Source organism: Buteo buteo, chromosome 9, assembly GCF_964188355.1.
Source record: "Buteo buteo chromosome 9, bButBut1.hap1.1, whole genome shotgun sequence".
Taxonomy (NCBI): domain Eukaryota; kingdom Metazoa; phylum Chordata; class Aves; order Accipitriformes; family Accipitridae; genus Buteo; species Buteo buteo.
Window position 1 is genome coordinate 32,615,649 of NC_134179.1, and position 19,773 is coordinate 32,635,421.

Consider the following 19,773-nt stretch of genomic DNA (forward strand, 5'->3'; position numbering starts at 1 on the left):
TGCCTAAGAAAGTTGCTTTACATGAAGAATAGGAAAATAATGAAAACAAACATAAAAGTACAGTGCCGTCAAGAGCCTACATCCACAAAAAAAGAGACAAAGTGGAAGAAAGATAGCTTCCAACCCAAGAACACCCAATTCAGTGAAAGAAATGTTCAGACTCCACTGAAATCTCTTTGATGGGAGTGGGAGGAGAGGCTGGTACAGCCCTGTGGAATTCCTCTTTCATGTGGCTTCACTGCTAGATGGCTGACTAGAAGTAGGGTGGGGGGAAATAGTTTAAAGACTAGCATACCCTGCAGGGCAGCATAGCCTGCATTTCAAGATGAGAAATGATCTCCATCATTTATTAGGAAAAGTTTCAGTAAGGAGCATATATAATTTTATTTATTCCTACTCCAGTAGTGCTTAAGGACCTTCCATTGGGTCCATACATGACTGAAATCTATGCTGTATGAAGAAAAACACAGAATTTGTTTGCCTCCTAGGCAAAAGAACAGAGGTATGTTGGGCTTATGTGACAGTAGACACACAATGGATGACTTTCATGGCTTAGTGGCTTCATGGTATTAGCAGAGGAAACAGAAAACACCCCTGACACACACCCGCCCCCACATTCAATCACACTGGGATTGAAAAGATGAACAGTGTAAAAATGAATAGAAACACTCTTAGGTCATTCCCCTGGAGATTAGCATCCTGAAACTCAGGTCCCATGAGCTCTTCTTGACTCTGCCTTGCTCTTAGAGCCACTCCCCTTCTCCTAGTACATGCACCAAGGAGCCTTCGCCTCCACTGATGGGTCTTTTCCCTCCTTCATTACTCACAGCTCATTCTTGTTATTGGAGACCATGGCCAGTGCATGGAAGAGAAGATAACACACAGAGAACTGCTGCTGGCAGTTTTCTCTGTTCTGACGCTACTCTTAGACCCCTCTGAGTGACCCATTGTCCCTGACAGCTGAAGCCAAGACTGGAAGAAATGAGCCAAGTGGCAGCACACGCCATACTGCCATAGCATAAGAGGCAGGGGCAGCCAAAACTGTGGGCTTAGATGCTCCAATTTTGCCCAAGTTATTATTATGCACCCAGGAGGGGAAGAAAAATTCCAGTGGTGAGGCTGTAACTGCTTGAATGCCTCCCTGAGAAGTGATGCTACTCAATCTCATTCCCAGTGGATGGCCCCAAGCTGAGAAAGGTCTCCTTTGTTCTGCAGGCTGGCCAGGCAATTCACTGCACTCAGCCAAAATATTTGTGCAATCAACTTCCACAGTACAACCTGGAAATATTTTCATTTGTCATGATATTACCGAAAGGCAGAGCACTGGCAAAAATGGATGTCATCTGACAAACTTGGAAAACTGGAACAACCCCTTCTCCTCCCTCCCTTTTATGACTTTTAAACTCATCAATTTAGTTTTCCAATGCAGCAGAAATCAAGTGATTTGAGGGTCTTCAATCATACCCGTCAGGTTACCATGTCAGTCTTTTAAGGGGACAATGCTAACTCACTGACTGGCCAGATATTCTGATCCTGCCTCACGCCATATGCCTGTCCTCCTCTCTTCTACCTCCTGGAGTGTCAGCCCACCGCACTCCAGCTGCCTTGCAGGAAGGGGCAACACACCTCTTAAAAACCTAATGCCTGCCTTCATTCAGACCTATGTTTCCTCCCCCAGGTTGAGGAGGGCTGCTGTAAGTCAAGGGAGAGTTCACCACAGGCAAAGAGAGGAGACCAGGGTAGTGAAAGAAGGCAGGTTACTCAACAGGCATGCATTAGTGGGAATATAGTTTCCCCCCCTGCCAAGAATGGGCACTGAAACCAGAGAAATTTGGGAATGGGATGCGTATGTTTCCATCCTCTCCTATCCTCCCCCTAGTTATCTAAACTTACTTTTAATGGGTCAGTCAACTTTACTTTGAGTAATAGCTTTCTGCTGCAACTTAAAGGCCCATACTTCAAGAAAAGTGAACCCAGAAGGGAAGTCAACAGTGATAAGAGAGTTGATAGTTTGATATTTTCCATATGTACTAAGAATATATATTTAAAAAAAACCCCCACAGATTATTTCATAGAGAGTTCAGGAGGCCTTTAAAACAAACCCATCCTCCAAACACGGAAGAAAAATAGTCAACAAGAAACCAATTGAACAGTAAAATAAGAGAGGTTAGTGTGCAGTGGGGGCAAAAATCCATATTAAAACCACACAGTACTATAATATTTACCACAACTACTGCCAATAATCTTTTAAGCTATGTTATAAACTGTGGAGCCTATCGTATGAAATCTCATCCTTGCTCCTGAACCAACACCACACCCCCCCGCACCTGCCCAGCACCAATTCCTAATACTGTACACATTTCATGGTACACTGTATCTGTTTATGTTCTTTTCTTACACTTTTAAAGTGACAACAGTGCTGGTGTTACTTGTCAGAGGTCACTTTTGGTACTTGATCCATGAAATGACAGTGGCACACACATGCTCTCCCAAAATCATATATGCAGCTGTTCTTCGCGCTGCCCTCAAAATATTCTTGAAGCTTATTCTGTTCTCATTTCAACTCCTGAAAAACATTCGTTCATCTAGTACCAAAAGTCAAACAAACCCTTCCTAGAAGCAAGAAGTATTTAAAAAAAAAAAAAAAGTACAAGCATCAGCTACTAGGATAAAAACAAAAGCTTGCCTTCTTAGAGAAATAAATAAAGAGAATGTGAAAAGCAATCTAAAAGTGGGACTACAGAGCACTGTGTCATGTAGAGATACCTGAGGAAGTTTAAACAGACTGAATGAGATACTTCAAGGAATATAATCACATTAGCACAGTCTTCTAATTAGACTAGCTTGCTATGATACCCAACGGGACCGCTTAGCTGAGCCTGATTCCTGAACTGACACAGCTGTGTTGTGTCCACTGTCTAAAATTGCTCATTCAGCATGTGCTTGGGTATCACTGTACAAGGTGGTATAAATGTATGAACATACCTCAGGATTGAGAAAAAAAATAGCTGATCCTCAAATTTTTACCAGTATTTGACGGATCTAGAAAAGACTTTCTTGTTCTTCTCATATTATACACATTTGTGAACACCTTTCAAGGAAGTCTTTGTTTTCAGACGTAGGTTTGGAAATTACATAAAGCACTGCAGAGATGCATGCCATTTGGAAAAAACCCAAAGACAGCCCACTTGACCTGGACTATCCTCTAATTAGATGCCTGACTGTACACTAATAATATAGTTTGCTGCAAACTTTGGTCTAACTAGTAAAAAGGGATCTAAACCAGTTTTACATATAGGGAGTTTGGGCTTTGTTTTTAAATCCCCAGGGTAATGCTTTCTAACAAAACATCAAAATGTCAAATGAACCTATTATGGCTACAGTGGTCTCTGCTGTTGGAAGTTGTTCTAATTGTAGCCAGTTTTGGAAGCAAATTCTGATGAAGTTTTCCAGACTGAGGAAAATAAGATGCATAGACATCAAAGGACTAAATGGAAACTTGAAGTAAAGGGAAGAGTAGAGTAACCTCATAAAGACGGACAGGTGTGAATGAAGTGGTAGTGGTTTTATGCAGAATATTTCCCCCTTTGACCTTCCAAAGGGGAAAGAAAAGAAAAAAAACCACCACAGCAAATCCCGTCAAACTTGAGGCAACCAGCACTTAATGGTATTCAAGTAACTGGACAAATCCGGCAGTCACTGGAAAGATGAGGGATGGAACTACACCCTTTCACTTACATCCCCTTTAGGCACAATGACAGGGGGAAATCATCTGAATTCCATCTTACTACCTCTTCCCTTTCCTAATTTTCTGTCATAGGTGCCCCTTTGAACAGTAGAAATCAGTCCTCAAAACTGCTACATCAAAAAAATCCTATTACAACCTTAATTAATATCTGGGCAGGCTCATTTGGAAGAGGTGGCTTTCCTTCATGTCGCTATGAGCCCAGTGACCAAATGACCTACCATACCATACAAGTGACAGCATTGCTGTTTTGCTCTCCTACTTCCAACTACTTCAGTCCCCATGCTTTGCACAGTAAGAATGAAACAGAAGCCTGAACTTTACACTTTACTGTTTTTGTTGGCCTGAATTCACTTTTTTACAGTATTTTAAAATATTTATGTGTTTTTATAAAATCCCTTCAACATATTTTTGAGGCTTATAAAATTTGTGTTAAGTTACAGGATATTAAGTTGATGTAAAGATGTGATTCATTCCCTTTGTGCTTAAGATCATGCTGCTTATGCAACACAGAACAAAATGATGTGTCTGGGAAAGACATTAAAGTAGAAATCAATCTCATTTTCTTTCTTCATGGAGGCAGAGTCCACCGCTACCAATCCTTTCTACCCATTCATACCACAAGATTATAAGCTACACAGAATATAGTAACATCAGAGCTTAAATATGGGACTCATCCAACACTAATGTATTATCTCTGTAACACAAGCGTCCTACAGGGAAAACTATTACACATATTTCTGAAAGATTTTTTTTTCCATTTTATTACGCAAACCCCATAAAATTATACCCTCAGTTTCCAGAGCATCTCATTAGAGACAAACCCAGAAAGGCAGATACATTGTCCATTTTTTGGCTGTAAAAATGTTATATGGGCAAAATACCTTGAATAGATGCTGCAGCACGTGTATTCCCAAGGTATTTGCATCTATTCTGTGAAGGCAGTGGTTAATACTAATGGGAGTTGGCTGGATTACTGACATTTGGGAAAAAAGTGGGGGAGGTGGAAAGAAGAAATAAAATGGGTGCAACAGATATGGGCTACATATCAGGGAGGAGAGAGAGTGAAAGACAACAGTAGGGCATATCTAGCTCAGGCTGAACTTTTTTCTGGAGAGAACAATCAAAACAGGAACTTTCAGCCATTTAAAAGAATGAAGCTGAGGTTCTGCTGTTAAAAAATAGCATTCAAACTTTTTCTAAAGACACTTAAGTAGCACTGTCAACTGGAGCACAGCATCTTAAATTTGACAGGGGCTTCCTTGGTGCCAGAGAAGTCTATTTTGCTGCCCAAATTTTAACCCACCCACATTTGGATAGTCAGGAAGGTCCTGAGAAATCATTTGTATAACCTTCTCCGCAACACATCCCTCCAAACGTTCTACCTGTACGGTGGTACTCCAGCATACTGCTTTCAGGGGCCCAAGAAGCCCTTCCTTGCAAGCTGCTCCTCTTGACAGCTCGCGATGCTGCAACGTTACCTTGAAGATGACTGCAATAACAAAGACTCCGAGACATGGAAAAAGAGTCGCCATCTCTGGCAGACATAGGATTGAAACTTGGACCACGCTATCCTTTGTCAGGTTATCTGACTAATGCTAAGCAAATTAAACACAAAGCCCAAGCGAGGATCAGAGGAACAAGGATAGGTGGAGGTACCCTAGTAATGCAATCAGTGGAAAAACCTAATCAGTGAAAATCAGAGAACACCGAGTTGCCTGTTTCCTAAGATCATCCAAGGGGAAGGATGAGACCATTGTCGTTGGTGTGAAATGCACCAAGGTGAGTCAATGGAGAAACTCTCATCAGCAAACTTTGCAAACAGAAGGGGGTGATTGCCTAGAGCAGCACAGGACTCCTTATGTAGGGATGTAGGAAGAAAAGCATTTGGGGACTGTGTAAAAGTTATGATGGGATTTTTGAAGGGGATTGTGGGAATGTGTAAAGATTGTTAGGGCATGTTTAGTGGAAGGACCAAATATGGGGAAAAGGAGTAATCAAGGTGGATTGAAGAGGAACAAGTGTGGGGAAAAAATAGAGGGAAAAGGGGAAGAAGGGGCCCGTTGAGTGCCAAGGTGTTTGGTCAGTAGCTTGTCTCACTAAGCTCTGTGCTTGAGCACCACAGTCTGTCCTCTACTCTCATTAAATCTGATTTCTGACTACCTTCTGTGTGGGTGTGCTCTCTGCTCTAGGTGTGTATGTATGAACACAAGAGAGCAAGAGGAGACGTCTGAGTGTCAGCAGCTGGAGTGAGCTGTGAACCTCAGGGCTCAGGGACCCTGGTGCCAGCAACTGGAGCAGGGCAAGGGCACTGGGGGCTGCTCCTGGAGAGACTGAGGATCTAAGACCAACTGCAGCAGTGACCCATATATCGTGTGTGCCATATTGTACTAGCAGACTCTAATTCCGATGAGATTGAGAGAAGGAACAGGACAGGGCCACTTGTGCTCGTCGTTTATCTGAGGGCTGTGGGTGTGTAAGTGGGTGCTGGTAAAGGCAGTGCTTTCTCTCTGCATTGACCTGTGTGGCTGGGCAGACATGTAGCATGAACATGGACGTGCTGCCTCTAACATCCTTCTCATACAGACAGTGAATGCTTCAGGGAGCCATAACTTGGTGCAATACCCATGACTGTGAGATAGTAACTGTGTTTCATTTGAGCTGATTGTCAGGACAAGTATCATGACTGTGAGATATGTGTGGAGAAGTCTCCCACAATAATTTGTGAATGTTCCACCTACAGACATACTTTCATGTTAAACAAGAAAGTATAAGAAACATCATTCAATGCACTAAATAACGAGCATTATCAGCAAGTATCCTGCTCTTCAGATTAGACAAGCCACAGATTGTTTGTTCTCTCCAGCTTTTGTGATTTTAAACCAAGTCAAGCCCCTTTCCAAGTATGTTAGATAGCTTTGTTGCGATGTTGTTCTTGTTTAAATCCAACACTGATGCAGCATGCATTCATTACCCCCCAAAAAAATCCCAAAACCTTACCTCCAAGCTGTAGAGATATTTGAAACTGTTTTTCTGATTGGCTGCCTTTTCCACAGCTTGAGCTAATTTTACCGCTCCTCTACCACCAGCAGACCAGTGATTGCAAGGTACAGCATCAGACGCTCCAGATTGCTTTGCAATTTTACACACCAGATCAACCTCAGCAGGAGAGTCAGTTCTGCCAACCAAACAGTTCCATCTCATTATTTTGTTTAATTAGTTCTCTTCTAGAACCTTATATACTTAGCCTTATTCTACCATCAGCACTTCTAAAGCAAGTCTATATAGGAATTATGCCATATACATAATGCAGTTATATAAAGCATATGTATTTACATGTTTCAAGAACACTTTTTGTACTTGTTATAGCTAATTAACATGGAAGATTAATAGTTCCAGAACAGTATATACTTTTTTTGTGGTTTTGAAACCTTAAGAACAGGCTAAGGATTTAAAGGTCTTTGTGTTCATGATGAAAAAAGGAAATTCTTTAATAGCTTCTTTTCTTCATGCCAAAACAGATTAATTTAAAAACCAAGAAAAGTGTGAAATTTGAACTGTGGATTTACTCACAAGAGTAATGAAAGAACAGACTTACTGGAAGACATTTAGAGCAACCACAACAGGAACTCCAAAGAGCTGGGTAATTTGAATCTGTTTCTGTAGATTACAGCAGCCATTGGCTACCAGCTGGAGGTTCTGTTCAATTAAATAAAAATTAATGGAGATGGTAAGAAACATCAAGTCTTCTCCAGCCAAAGAATTTTCCATAAACTAAAGTGAACATAAACAGTGCTGATCATAACAGTTGCAGGCAAGTAAAATGCTTCCAGACAAAAATATTTTGGCATTTATCTTACTAATTCTTACTAATTCAATTAATAAGCAAAAGACATATTTAAGTAATTAAGCAGTGTCCAAAATTTGTACATGAATGCATTGCTCTCTTCTGGGACACAAGAAGACAGTGCAGCTGATGACTATTACGCATCACGATCGTGAAAGGGCTGTTAGTCTCTTGTTTGCAAAGTTTATAAACAAACTACAGTAGTGGGGTGGGATGTGATGTGCTATATGCATAGTCTAATCTCTATACACATATATATCCCAGATAAAAGCACATTACTGGTTTTCCTTATTTACTCTTTTACCTCATACTTTGTAGGCCTTGTCTTAATTGCAACAATACACGTATCCTTAGCCTGATAAAACCAAGAGGCCAGAACTTTTCTGCAGTGAAGAGACAAAGAATCCACTCATTTGAGTGACATTCAACACCAGATGTGAAGCACAAACAGAATAAACCTGTTGTTTAATTAACAGGTTAAGCTATCATTAATTTTAGGGAGTGTCTTTGACCCCTGCACCACTCTGCTTTTGTGCTTCCATAAATGCCTGTATGATGGACTGGGATGAATAGCTGATCAGTCTGAAAACTTAGTGGTCCTGGAAAAACTACTGAAAAAAAGTTATTTTTCAGCTAGCTCAGTTCCTCAGTGCAATCTGTCATGCAGTAACACACATAGCACAAACAAGAGGGATAACACCAAGTGGCTGGGGGAAGGTGAGATGGCTTTACTTGTTGCCAATGAATGTTAAAGGAGTTCACTGAACATCAACATCGGAGCATGCTATTGTCAAACCTGTGGCTGCACACTATACAGCCAGAGGAATGAGAAATTCTGCTTCTCCATACATCACATTATTTTGTCCCTTTAAACAAAAACTCCTAAAGTTTTATAATAGTTCCTCTTACCTCTTCTGTGTATTCCTTCTTCAAGGGGGCACCAGCAGTTACCTGGGAAAATAAACAATCGATATCATCACAGATTGACACTTGTCATAACCCTAAATGGTCGGAAGTGCACTTTTGCTTACTTTCTATACTGCCAGTCAGCACATACATTGCGCACAACATCATAGCTTGACTGCAGCTTCTGTTTTATTCCAAGTTACACCAGTACATGGAGAATAGCAACACTTCCTATTGTATCTAGGTAGCAAGATACAGGTAGTGATTCAGCAACTAGTTGTAAAAGATTTATTAGAAAGAAGGTAATTGGATCCCATTCTACATGCTGCTACACACCACCAGTGCAAAGACTATGGACAGCAACCTCCAACAGCTGCCTGTAGGAATAACAGTAACACAGATGACTAGAAGAGGAACATCATCTTTGGGTGTCCTGTAATTACTGCCCATGGCAAGGAACTGCGTGCAAGTAATTTACTTTGCTAGAAACCTCCCCGTAAAAGTATCTGGTACTCTGCATGCCTCTATGACGCATTATGTCAACAAATGAAAGCTTTATACCTCTAAAGACACAGATCAGACAGAAATAGAGACAGTTATTAAGACATATTTAAGTCCTATTTTTGCTAGATTGAATGATAACATGTGACAATATATCTGCCTTGATAGGCATGGAGGACTATCATTAAAAATAAAGAAAACTTGCATTAGAAGTAGACTAAAATGATAGAAAGTTCTATAATTACATCAACCTGAAAGACTGAAAAAGGATAGGTCAGCTTTAGCTCTAAGAGATGATTAGCTGTAAGGGAGACCATGCATTCCAAAATTTTGTGGCTGTGGAAACAGCTTTGGTATTTTCACCCATTGAGACTGTTTCCCTGGCAGCATCACTCTCTTGCATGCTGCTGGGCAGATAAAAGTGTTTCTAGGAGTTCAGTGTCTGTCTGCTTGGCTAGCAGAGTCCAATCTGATTGTATGACTGAGGAGTACTTCTACAAACAGTAATCTGTACAAGCCTCGTCATAGCTTATATAGCAAAAAGTGATATACGGGTGACTTTTGGTACACAGGGAGAACACTTGCAAAATTTTATCAGTTGCCTCAGCATTCCTGAGGGAATTCACCCGAGCAGATTAAAAGGACAGAATGGGTTCCCATTATTGCAGTGAAAGAAATCTCAAAACCTTCACTAACAATGTTGCCTACTTCCACTCACATTACCGCAAACCCAAGCTCTTCTCATTCCTCCTCAGCTGCCAACTTTCCCAGCCTGTGACTACTTCAGTGCACTTACAAATGCTATTTCAAAAGGCATGGAAAAGAATATATATACATATTATAGCTTTTTTTTTTTAAATGCAGATAAACTTCCCTCCCTCAGTAAGATTTAGTACTTCTTCAGAGCTCTTTCATCCCTCTTTCATTTGTGCCTTTCCATTCCTACATTACCTTTGGAGGTAACATTTATAAGATGAGGTAACTCAGAAGGGATATCTAAATACTGCCCCATAGGCTACCCCCAATATTTCTTAAACCAAGATATTTTACTTATTTCAAATATTAGCAACAATTTTATTTTCCAAGAAAGGTGCAAAAACTTACATTTGGCCCACCTCCATGCATCTTCAAAGCCCTCACTGTAGCAACAAGTACAACCACACTGGGAACCAAGCCAGAGGCTCTGCATTTGATGTTGAAGAATTTCTCCATCCCAATGTCAGCACCAAAGCCAGCTTCAGTTACTGTTAAACATTAAAAAAACAAAACAAAACCACACATAAAACATGCTTTCAGTTAAACACTGGGGGATATTTCTACTTTAGCATACACTGCACTTAAATACACACCAGTACTCAGTTTTGAATGAACTTTCAAATAGAGGTCTATTTACATTACTGAGTCTGATTAAAAAACTATTCCCAACTCAGAAATAAATTCTTTTACTCTTGATATGTACAATATGTCATCAAAAGTAGTCATGTTGGGGGAAAAAACCCCAAGCAATCCAAATTAGTTTGAATCAAAGTCTCTTAAAAACATCTAGTTCTCTAAAATATCTGTTTCTGTGTAATTATATTTATTTAAAATGTTTGCAGACTCTTACAGATATGACTTCCCTACATTATTCCCCCCCCCTTGATTTCACTAAAGATGTGCTTTCATCACAACTAATGGACCTAAATTCTCCTAGGTTTGCAGAACTTCTGGTCATCTCTTGCTTTTGTGGAGAGGATGTTTAATTACAAACAGAAACCAGCAGTTAGTCATGTCTCAGTATTAAAGATACTATTAAACAATGAATTCTATGATGGGATTTTGCACCAAAGAAGTCAGATTAATGTAATATGACTCAGGAGAAAAATCTGTGCAGAATTAGGATATGCCTGGCAAAGTATTTTTAGCAGAGCTACAACTAAAAGAGAAAATAATCTGTATTAAATGATGTCAGGCTCTTCAGAGCTAATCTGCTATGATTTGTCAAATATCAATTAATTCAATTGCTTCTTTTAAAATAAAAATAATTTCTTTTTATTAGAGAAACACAAGCACACAGCAATTAAAAACTTCAAGGGATTAAATCTCCTGTTGGTTGAAAAATTGCCTATGTAATTATTTCCCACCAGAACACACTGAAGAGTTGGGTTCAAGATGTGCCTCTGGAAGATGTGAAGGGACTTTCAGCCAGACAAGTCAGGGTGGGAAAATAGCTTGCTCCAGAGGCTTCTGGACCTGACTTCAAGCAGAGCTGGTAACGTCCTCAAAGCCCCAATCAACTTACAAAAACTAGTAAATTCCCTTTTCTTTCTCTCACTCCTGCCAGCAGTTTTGACTCTCATGCTTAGGAGGGGAGGGGACCATGAACAACTGATTGAACATTTCGGGGCTGGAAACCTTCAGCAGGGTCAAGGAGGAAGAGGTACAGATCTGCTCTGCTGCTGTGGGAGAAAGTATCTTTCTGTTGGCAGCCGGTGTGCTTTAGGAAGTCCCAGCCTTTGTGCATTTGTCCTCACCCCACCGGTCCTTTTCCACCTCTTCTTCATTTTGCACAGGCTGAAACAATTGCCTGTGTGGCTCTGCTCAGAGGGAGGAAATGGCTGCTGGGGCTGGGGGAGAAAGAGCTAGCAAACAAGGGAGTGGGCATGCGGGCGGGGAGCAGGGACCTCTTGAAATAGTAACATGGCAAGTGTCATGATTAACATTCTCCAAAATCATTGTAATAAGTATATTATCTTTTTCTGAATAGCCCTGAGAAAAACAGACATACCAAATATGGAAACAAAGGGGGGAAAAAATGTTTACACAAACACAATAATTCAGAGGAACAAAGCTAATGTCAGGATAAGTCATATAAAAAGCAGAGCCAGGGATCACATGTCTGCTTTCCAGTAACCCCCATTCTTCTTCTCCAATGTCTTATGTGGCACAGTGTGATTAATGAGAACTCTGAGTCAGGAATATATAACCACAATCAATCTTTAATATAAACAACAGATAAACTAGCAAGTACTCGAGAGGGTGGGAAAATAATTTGTCTCTTACAGAGATTGCCAGCGTATACACATAGCAGTCTCCTAACATTTCCAAACAAAGTTTCCAGGGAGTTAATCCTTTTCATGCCAAGGCTTTTCAAGGGTCAGTTTTCCTTAGAGAAAGGGGAATTGCAAGTCTACCTTTTAGAGAGAGAGAAGGAGAGATGTCAGCCTTCCAGTAAGCACAGCAACTGCTCACACAGCACTTCATGGCTCTCAGGGAGGTGCTAGCCACCCTTCAGGCAGGCTAAGCAGCCAGGGCAAATGCCCAGGAAAGCTGTGTGGGGACACTTATCTGGGCAGCTGTGCATATTCCTCTATTCTTTGTAATGCTTTCCTTTGATATGGAGGGCAAAAATGCACATTTGCCTAAACAACTTAAATCCTATATCGACATCTGAAAAGCTAACAGAACACCGGTGCTCACCGGAGCGAGTGCTACAACATGGAGAATAGGATTTCTTCATCTGAAGTGGAGGAAAGGGAGAGGAATGTCAGTGCTTTCTCCGGTGTGCAGAAGGAAAACGGATGTAGTAGAAAAGTTGCTGGATGAAAGTTGCAACTCTTTTATTTCCTCTGAGGATAGTGAGAAGATAGAGTAATATGCCAAGCTATTATATTTTAAAATCTTTGCGCTGAAACACTTAATACAATTACTTTCAGATTGTTTCCTGCTTTCAAATGAAAGTGCCAATGAAAAACAAATACAGACTATGAATGGGAAGTTTCAAGCTAGTCGACATTTAGAGATTATGAGATAAAACAGCTAATCACTTTAAATATAACAAGAGAAATTCAAAAATAATACATGGGTTCATTTATTTCAGTTATCACTTCTCATACATACATGGTTTGTCAACAGAAGGCAATTACAGATTACAGGTGAACTGATGAAGATTTTGGGGAACAAACATCTACCTAAGCAGATGTGGTCTGCTGTACCTCAACTGAAGGAAAGTTTATGATGCAACCAGTACTAACTGCCTACACAGAGTCTTTACCCAGCTACAGCTCCCCTTCCCAAAAGCCTCTTCACCTTGTCCCCTGCCAAGCAGCCACTTCCCAGCTCCATGAATCACTGCTACCTAGGCTTCTGCCCTGCAAGCAGGTAAGGGGTTTGCAATAGATGTGATGATGCTGGCATAATGTTAACTGCTTGCTTTGATTTCCCAGCCACAAACATAGCAGTTCTAATGAAAGTAAAGAGGTAAATTATTTGCCTTCAGTGAGCTCATAGAAAACATACAGGTATTTGCACTTCCAGTCTAAGAACACAAACCCATGGCAACATAGGCTGACCCAGATCAGGGATTTTACAGTCCCAGGCCTTACTTTGCATTCCAGATCCCCTTCTTGAACTGATAAGACTGGACAATGATCCAGACATGTACTAAAAGATTATTTTCTGGGTGTGATTTTCAGTGAGTACAGCTCTCTGGACTGTCTCACTGCGTTGTCATAAAAAGTACAAAACCTAATTCTACAAATACTCTGCTGTTTGATTTTATGCTTCAATTTTATAGCCCAAGTATCATAAGGAACATGAGAATGAAGATTAAAAATTAAGATTTCATGTATCAGCAGTGCACTACCATTACATTACTTTTAATAATGGGACATAGGTGAAATCTAGCAACTAATATACACATCAGAAGTAAACTGCATCAAAATGGTCCAATAAGTTCAAACAATTTCTTCTCATAAAAGATCCATGCGAGGGTGATCAAAAACTAGGCTCATTCTAACACATCAGTGTAACTGGGAAATCTTGTTTCAAAACAACAGTAGGCAAAACAGAACACACAATTACTATAGGTCTTTCTACAGGTCATTTACGTAACACCTACTTCACTCAGTTCAGCTACCAAAATAACCAGTAAACCACAGTTTTTGTTCAGAGCAAGAGGCCGAAATATTCAAATTAGGTTCAAAAGGGGAAGGAAAAGCTTATAAACGTGGAATTAGGCAATAGCAATGATGAGAAGTCTGTCGGGCAGTGTAAAGTCAGAACAATCGATACTCTTCACTGAAGTCTGATTCCACTTCAGGTTCAGGCAAATGAACAAATCACTCTGACGGTTTTGTTTCTTGTTTATAATTACCATAACCTCTTCATGGAATAACTGCCTTGTCAAGCACATCTGGGAATATTTTATCACCTACATGTGACAACAGCTTAAATAGACAGTGTCACGGTTTAAGCAGCTAATCAGATTTCATTGTCATGCTTAATACAAAATGTAATTTTTCTCCACCTAAAAATACATCTATCATGCTATAGCTGCATAAAGTGGTTCCACATTAGCCTCACATTTACATACTGCTTAAAAGCCTTACAGAAAGTGATGTTTAGAATTTTTTTTAGAAGATATTTCACCCACAATTGAACTTCATGTAAACTGAGGATAATTTCTAGTGAAAGTAGCTTCTCTCTAGTCAGCCCTTTGTATCAACAAATCAATGTCAAAATAAAACATTTGTACTATAAAGGGCCAAGTCAGATGCATACACGAGGCGAAGCTTTAGGACACAAATTGTGAGCCTGGATTCCCGAACAATGTAAAAGGAAATGGAAACTCTGAGCTGCAAGCTGCCATTTACTCCCCACATGTAAACATATCTGTTCTGGTGCAGCTGTCTGCTGGTAAACTCAGGAAAAGAAGAGTTCAAAGTCACAGAAGCACATGAACTGTGAACCTGGAGCTGGAGGCACGTTAGCTGTAAAGTACTGATACATTCTTGTTTAAGTGAAAAATACCAAGGTGCACAACCGCCAAGATAAACTGGGATGATCAGTGATTTCTCTAACAGGATATCATATTTTTGTTAGTATAGCTAGGGATGAATAAGCCAGATGTTTGTCCATTCTGACTCTGGCAATTTATCTGATGTGAACTTCCATTATTATGACTGATTTTGGAATGTAACAGATACTTTTTTTTCTTTTTCTTTCTTTTTTTTCCCCTCTCTCCTAACAGAGGAAGTTTTCCTGTTCATTTTTCTCCTGACGCATTCTCAGATGGCATACAACACAAGCACTCACTGCTACCACCTCTGAACATGAAGTCCAGCAGAAAACTACACATGCATATATTAAGGCTGAACATTTTTCATGCCATGAAGAAAATAGTTTGCATCAGCTATCAAAGTTTTATGTTGTTGTTGTGAGGCCTAGGAGAAAAGGTAATAGGAAAAATATTTGCCACATACTTTAACAGAACATAAGCTTATTAGAGGTAACAGGTACTTTTCACCCCTTGCTAAAGAAAGATGCCAGGGCACTATGTGCTCTGCAGAGGTACGGGCACTGGAGGTTTCTGACTGTTGACCACCAATCCATGCTTTTGACTGAACCAGCAGATATGGCAGTCCTGGCTTCTTAAGCCAAAAGGATCACACTTTTAACAGCGATTAATGGATTTTCTTCCACAAGAAGTCCTGACCAAAATAAACTTTATTCTCACAGAGCAAATTATATGAAGTTATGTTCAATAGTAAACTACTATTCACGCGAGACTCTGTGCGTGGAAGCCTCTTCAAATGTAGACAGAGAGCAGCCCACCTGCACGAGCACCCCCAGAGAGACACACTATAAATGCCTGGTTTCTGGTTCCACCGGCATATCCTCCAAGCTGCAACACTTGAGCTCTAGCTCATGAGACCTCTCCTAATACAAATTTCTTTGGCGGAAAAAAAATCAAATCTCCTGGAAATTTTCAACTTCTCCACACAAACAAAGTATGTCAGCTGAAACCAACGATTTACACTCAAGTACCCTGCCATTATACCCCATGACAGTAGCAGTTCAATTCATGCTGCCTTTCTCCAAAGGAAACTTGTCCCCAGTGGCCAAGAGTCTCAGGTCTCAGCCGACTGTCACTGCCTCCTGGCAGCCAGGGCTGCACAGGGAGCTTGGCTCCCAGGAATACACTTCATTTATGTGCTGATTCCCTTGGGACCCCATAACAAGTTCTTTCAATCTTTTGCTCAGAAACATTTCTTTTTCCATAAGAGATGATTTTTACCATTGAAATGGAGAGCAGCTTTATACGAGAAACTAAAGGTTACAGCATAACCTCTCACAGTTACTTTATATACCAATTGCTGTTAACTTTCCAAGAGCATCCCATGCATTAAACAAACAAATAGGCACAATGACTTATACAGATTATTCCCAGACTATAGACAAAAAATTAGCAGAAAGTTCACTTTATTTACGACAAGCCAGACAGCTGAAGATAACTTTTAAATCTCAATTCTCTCACAATTAAGGATACAATTCCTCTTTGCGGGTTTTACAGGCCTGCTTATATATGTATGCTGCACATGTCGGATTTGAAATTCAGGGGAGGAATCAAACTGAAAACTCTAAGAGCTGACAGGAGTGGCACTGTGTGACAGAAAGCATGCTCTGCACATCTCCACAGCTCTGCTTGCCTCCCCCTCTTGAGAATATACAGAAGTGCAACTGCAGTGATTCCTGCCTACAAAGCACCAATTTAGGGCATGGTTTTACAGGGTGGCTGAACTAAATGAGCACCCTGCCTTGCTGAAAGGGCAATTCCTGTTCCCTCTTAAGTCTTCCACCTTTCTCCCCTGCTCCCTCCCTGCTGGTCAGACTTCCTGCAGGTTTTGGCACTCATCTAGTTGCAAGGTAAACTGTTGGAATTTGCTAACCAGAAAACAAACAAACAGAAAAACATAGAAAACCCAATATTTTTTCCACTGGGTTAGATTTGAATCAGCTGAAGTGAGATCAGACAAGTGTCTTAACATGTTCAAACAGGCAGCAAAAGCAGACAAACAGAAGCAGGGGAAGGAAGGGAGACACATTTCAACAGTGGAAAACTGTTAATTCATCCCTAGCCACCTTGTCAAACCATACTCTGATATTTCAAATGTAAAATTTGACATCTTCTAGCAGCTCACTAATAATGAGCTCATTATTTAGATTTATTACTCGAGATTAAAAACCTGAAGACATCTTACAAACCACAAACGATTCATTCTAATAGGAATAAAGTGAGCTGTATATGGCTTCACAGGCTACACGTTTCTTTGAATCCCTCTGCTAAGCCTGCTGGGTTTTACAGTCACTTTCTCTTAACTCCTGTGTCTTATACTCATGTAAAGACCCATAACTCATAGGCTAAGTGTTGGCCCCTGACATGAATTGTAATGCACAGCTGAATACACTAACCAAACATACACAGTTCCCCCTTTTCCAACCTCCTTCTGTTACAATATTAACTAGAAAAATTCAAACAAAAGAACTGTGAATTTTAGCTGCCTCTTTTTACCATTCATAGCATGTTTCCTTTGAGGTAACAGAGTATCATTTGCTCATAAGACAGATGACCACGTTTTTAAAATAGATCACAATTAATGGCATAGGAATAAGGCAATTACATTATCTCATACTTAAGAGATCATCATGGCTTTTGGCAAAGAATTATTAGCCTTCTGGTAATTACAAAACTAAAACCTCACCACTTCTTTATTTGGAGTTGTGTGGAAGGAATAATTAACAGCAGCACTGATGGATCTTCTACAATTCCCCAACTGTAAGGAGTATATTAACTTATAGTACCCACGGTATTACCCTAAGTGCTTAAAATAAATTTCATCACACCTAAACCATGTTTCTCTATGTGTATCTCACTACCAGACTTTCATTTACTTTCACTTTAAAAACATCCAGTTGGCTGAAGCTCCTGCCACAAATACACCTTCCATCAAACTGAAGCTTCTCTCTGTTGAGGTCTCAGGTTTTAGCTCCTCCTACTCCACTTGGAAGAGCTACGGAAAATGGACTTTGAACATGCTTTGAGAAGTCATGGTACAAGCATCTGGAAAACACTGACTTCAGGAGGCTGGCAGAGAGCCTGAAGATCTCTTCCCTGGAAAAGTTCTACCCATTTCATCAAATGGCCATGAAGTAACACCTGCCTTAGCATCAATAATGCACTGCTTCATGAAAAAGGAAAGAGGAGACACAAAGGATCTTATTCTTGAGACAGAACACCACTTCAGCATATATCCTGGAAGATGACGTACTTTCTAAAGCGCAGCAGAAATATAATCAGGCAATGAGTGACGATACAGGTAGTGAATGACAAATACATAATTTTTTGCAGCCATACAAGGTACCCTCAGAGCCTATCACAACTCAGACACAAAACCCATTCAACCAACCACCACCACACGCTGGGCTGTGGGCGTTCACGGACCCCTGCATGCCTTCTGATGGGCACGGCTATGAGAGGTGGCGAGGCCAGGAAATCACCTTGCCAGCCACATGCACTCCTCCTTGTTCTCATCACAAAACAAAAGCGCCTGCGTATGGATGGCAGGAGAGTGGTGTCGGCTGAAGCTGCAACGCATGCCACACAACAAAGAGCCCCCATTGAATCAGGATGATCAATGCTCCTGTCACTTCGTGCAATCACCCGAGGCATGCCAGGCACGGAGTCATTAATCACTGCAATGTAAACCTACCTGGTAATGCATGCAACTATTCGCCTTGGGCTGCCGCCTTAGTAAAGAGTCTGGGGGAGTTCTAATGAGGCATACATTTTGAGAAGTATTCCCCACTCTGCCCTTCTAAAATTCTGGGGAGTGCTTGCTTATTATGATAATGATTTTGTTCATGACTTAGGCACTGTCTTTTCAGCATATGCATGTATTGAATCCTCCTCCTAGGAGGAGGAACAGGTTCTGGTTTTATTTCATTCCACTTAAGTCTTTGCTAGCAGACAGAATGCCTTCCCTTTGTGATTGGCCTGGAAGGGGACACCAGCAACACTATTCTTGACAAAACTACTGAGCCATGTTTTAGAAATTCATGACAAAGGATATATCCTGTTATTTATCCCTAGGAAGAGGAGTATTTCACTGCATTAGCAGTTTGTCTTGATGAAAAACTGGCCCAGTGAAACATCTGATGCAAAGGCTGTAAATGAATCTACAAGACCATCCCGAGAGCTTAGCTGGAGAGCTCTGTCCTGGTGGAAATTCTACAAAGAGTGCAATACATGTATCAAGCACATACAGAATTTAAGATATCAATACACAGAAAGACTTTGCATGGAGAGAGAAAGTGCTGGTTACTGTTAGTAGTATTTTAGGAGATGGGGAAAAATGCCTAGTGCTGAGAACATGCAGCATAAGCCACAGCAGAGCACATGAGGGTAAAAGAAGCAGGCATGTAAAGCCCACTGTGCTGCACAGACTTTGAAATAGCCACATGCACGGAGAAATACAGCAGGAGCAACTCTGGATATCATGGAAGCTTTTCACATGTAAGCTCTCCAATACCTTTCGCAGGTAGGCATTTGCTTGTTGTAATCACCTATATTTTTAAAATAAACTGTACAAAACCAGTATTTGAACCTCTACTCAAAGCGTAAGACTGATGGCTTGTGTTGAACTTATTAATATGTATTTACTGTTTTCTCTCTATTTTTTGGATGCGGAAAAAGGACTCAGCTGGTTAAAACTGCTGTGGAAAGTAACTGTGTCTGTTGAACCATATGTGTGTGCACATGAGTAATCTATCTTACAGAAAGAATTACGAACTGAGGAGAGTGAAGGTACTAAGGTCACACACCAACAAATCCCACATGGAGAAGGATTTTCCTACATGGATTTCCCAATTAAGAACACAACCAAAACCAAAATCAAACCAAACTGTAATTCTGCTAGTTTACAAGCCAAATCTTTTCAACTGCTCATGGCTAAGC

The 19,773-nt window shown here is 40.5% G+C and overlaps 1 protein-coding gene across 4 annotated transcripts in view; it reads right to left on the reverse strand.

Annotated features, from left to right (window-relative positions):
* Positions 1-19,773, reverse strand: part of MTHFD1L (methylenetetrahydrofolate dehydrogenase (NADP+ dependent) 1 like) — a 160,999-nt gene that overhangs the window by 59,006 nt on the left and 82,220 nt on the right. For all 4 annotated transcript variants that reach the window (XM_075035984.1, XM_075035983.1, XM_075035986.1 and 1 more), the window contains 4 exons: positions 10,104-10,243; positions 8,502-8,543; positions 7,344-7,444; positions 6,746-6,923 (listed from right to left, as the gene is read on the reverse strand). In XM_075035984.1, the coding sequence (XP_074892085.1) occupies positions 6,746-6,923; positions 7,344-7,444; positions 8,502-8,543; positions 10,104-10,243 (461 nt within the window). The remainder of the gene's footprint in view (positions 1-6,745; positions 6,924-7,343; positions 7,445-8,501; positions 8,544-10,103; positions 10,244-19,773) is intronic.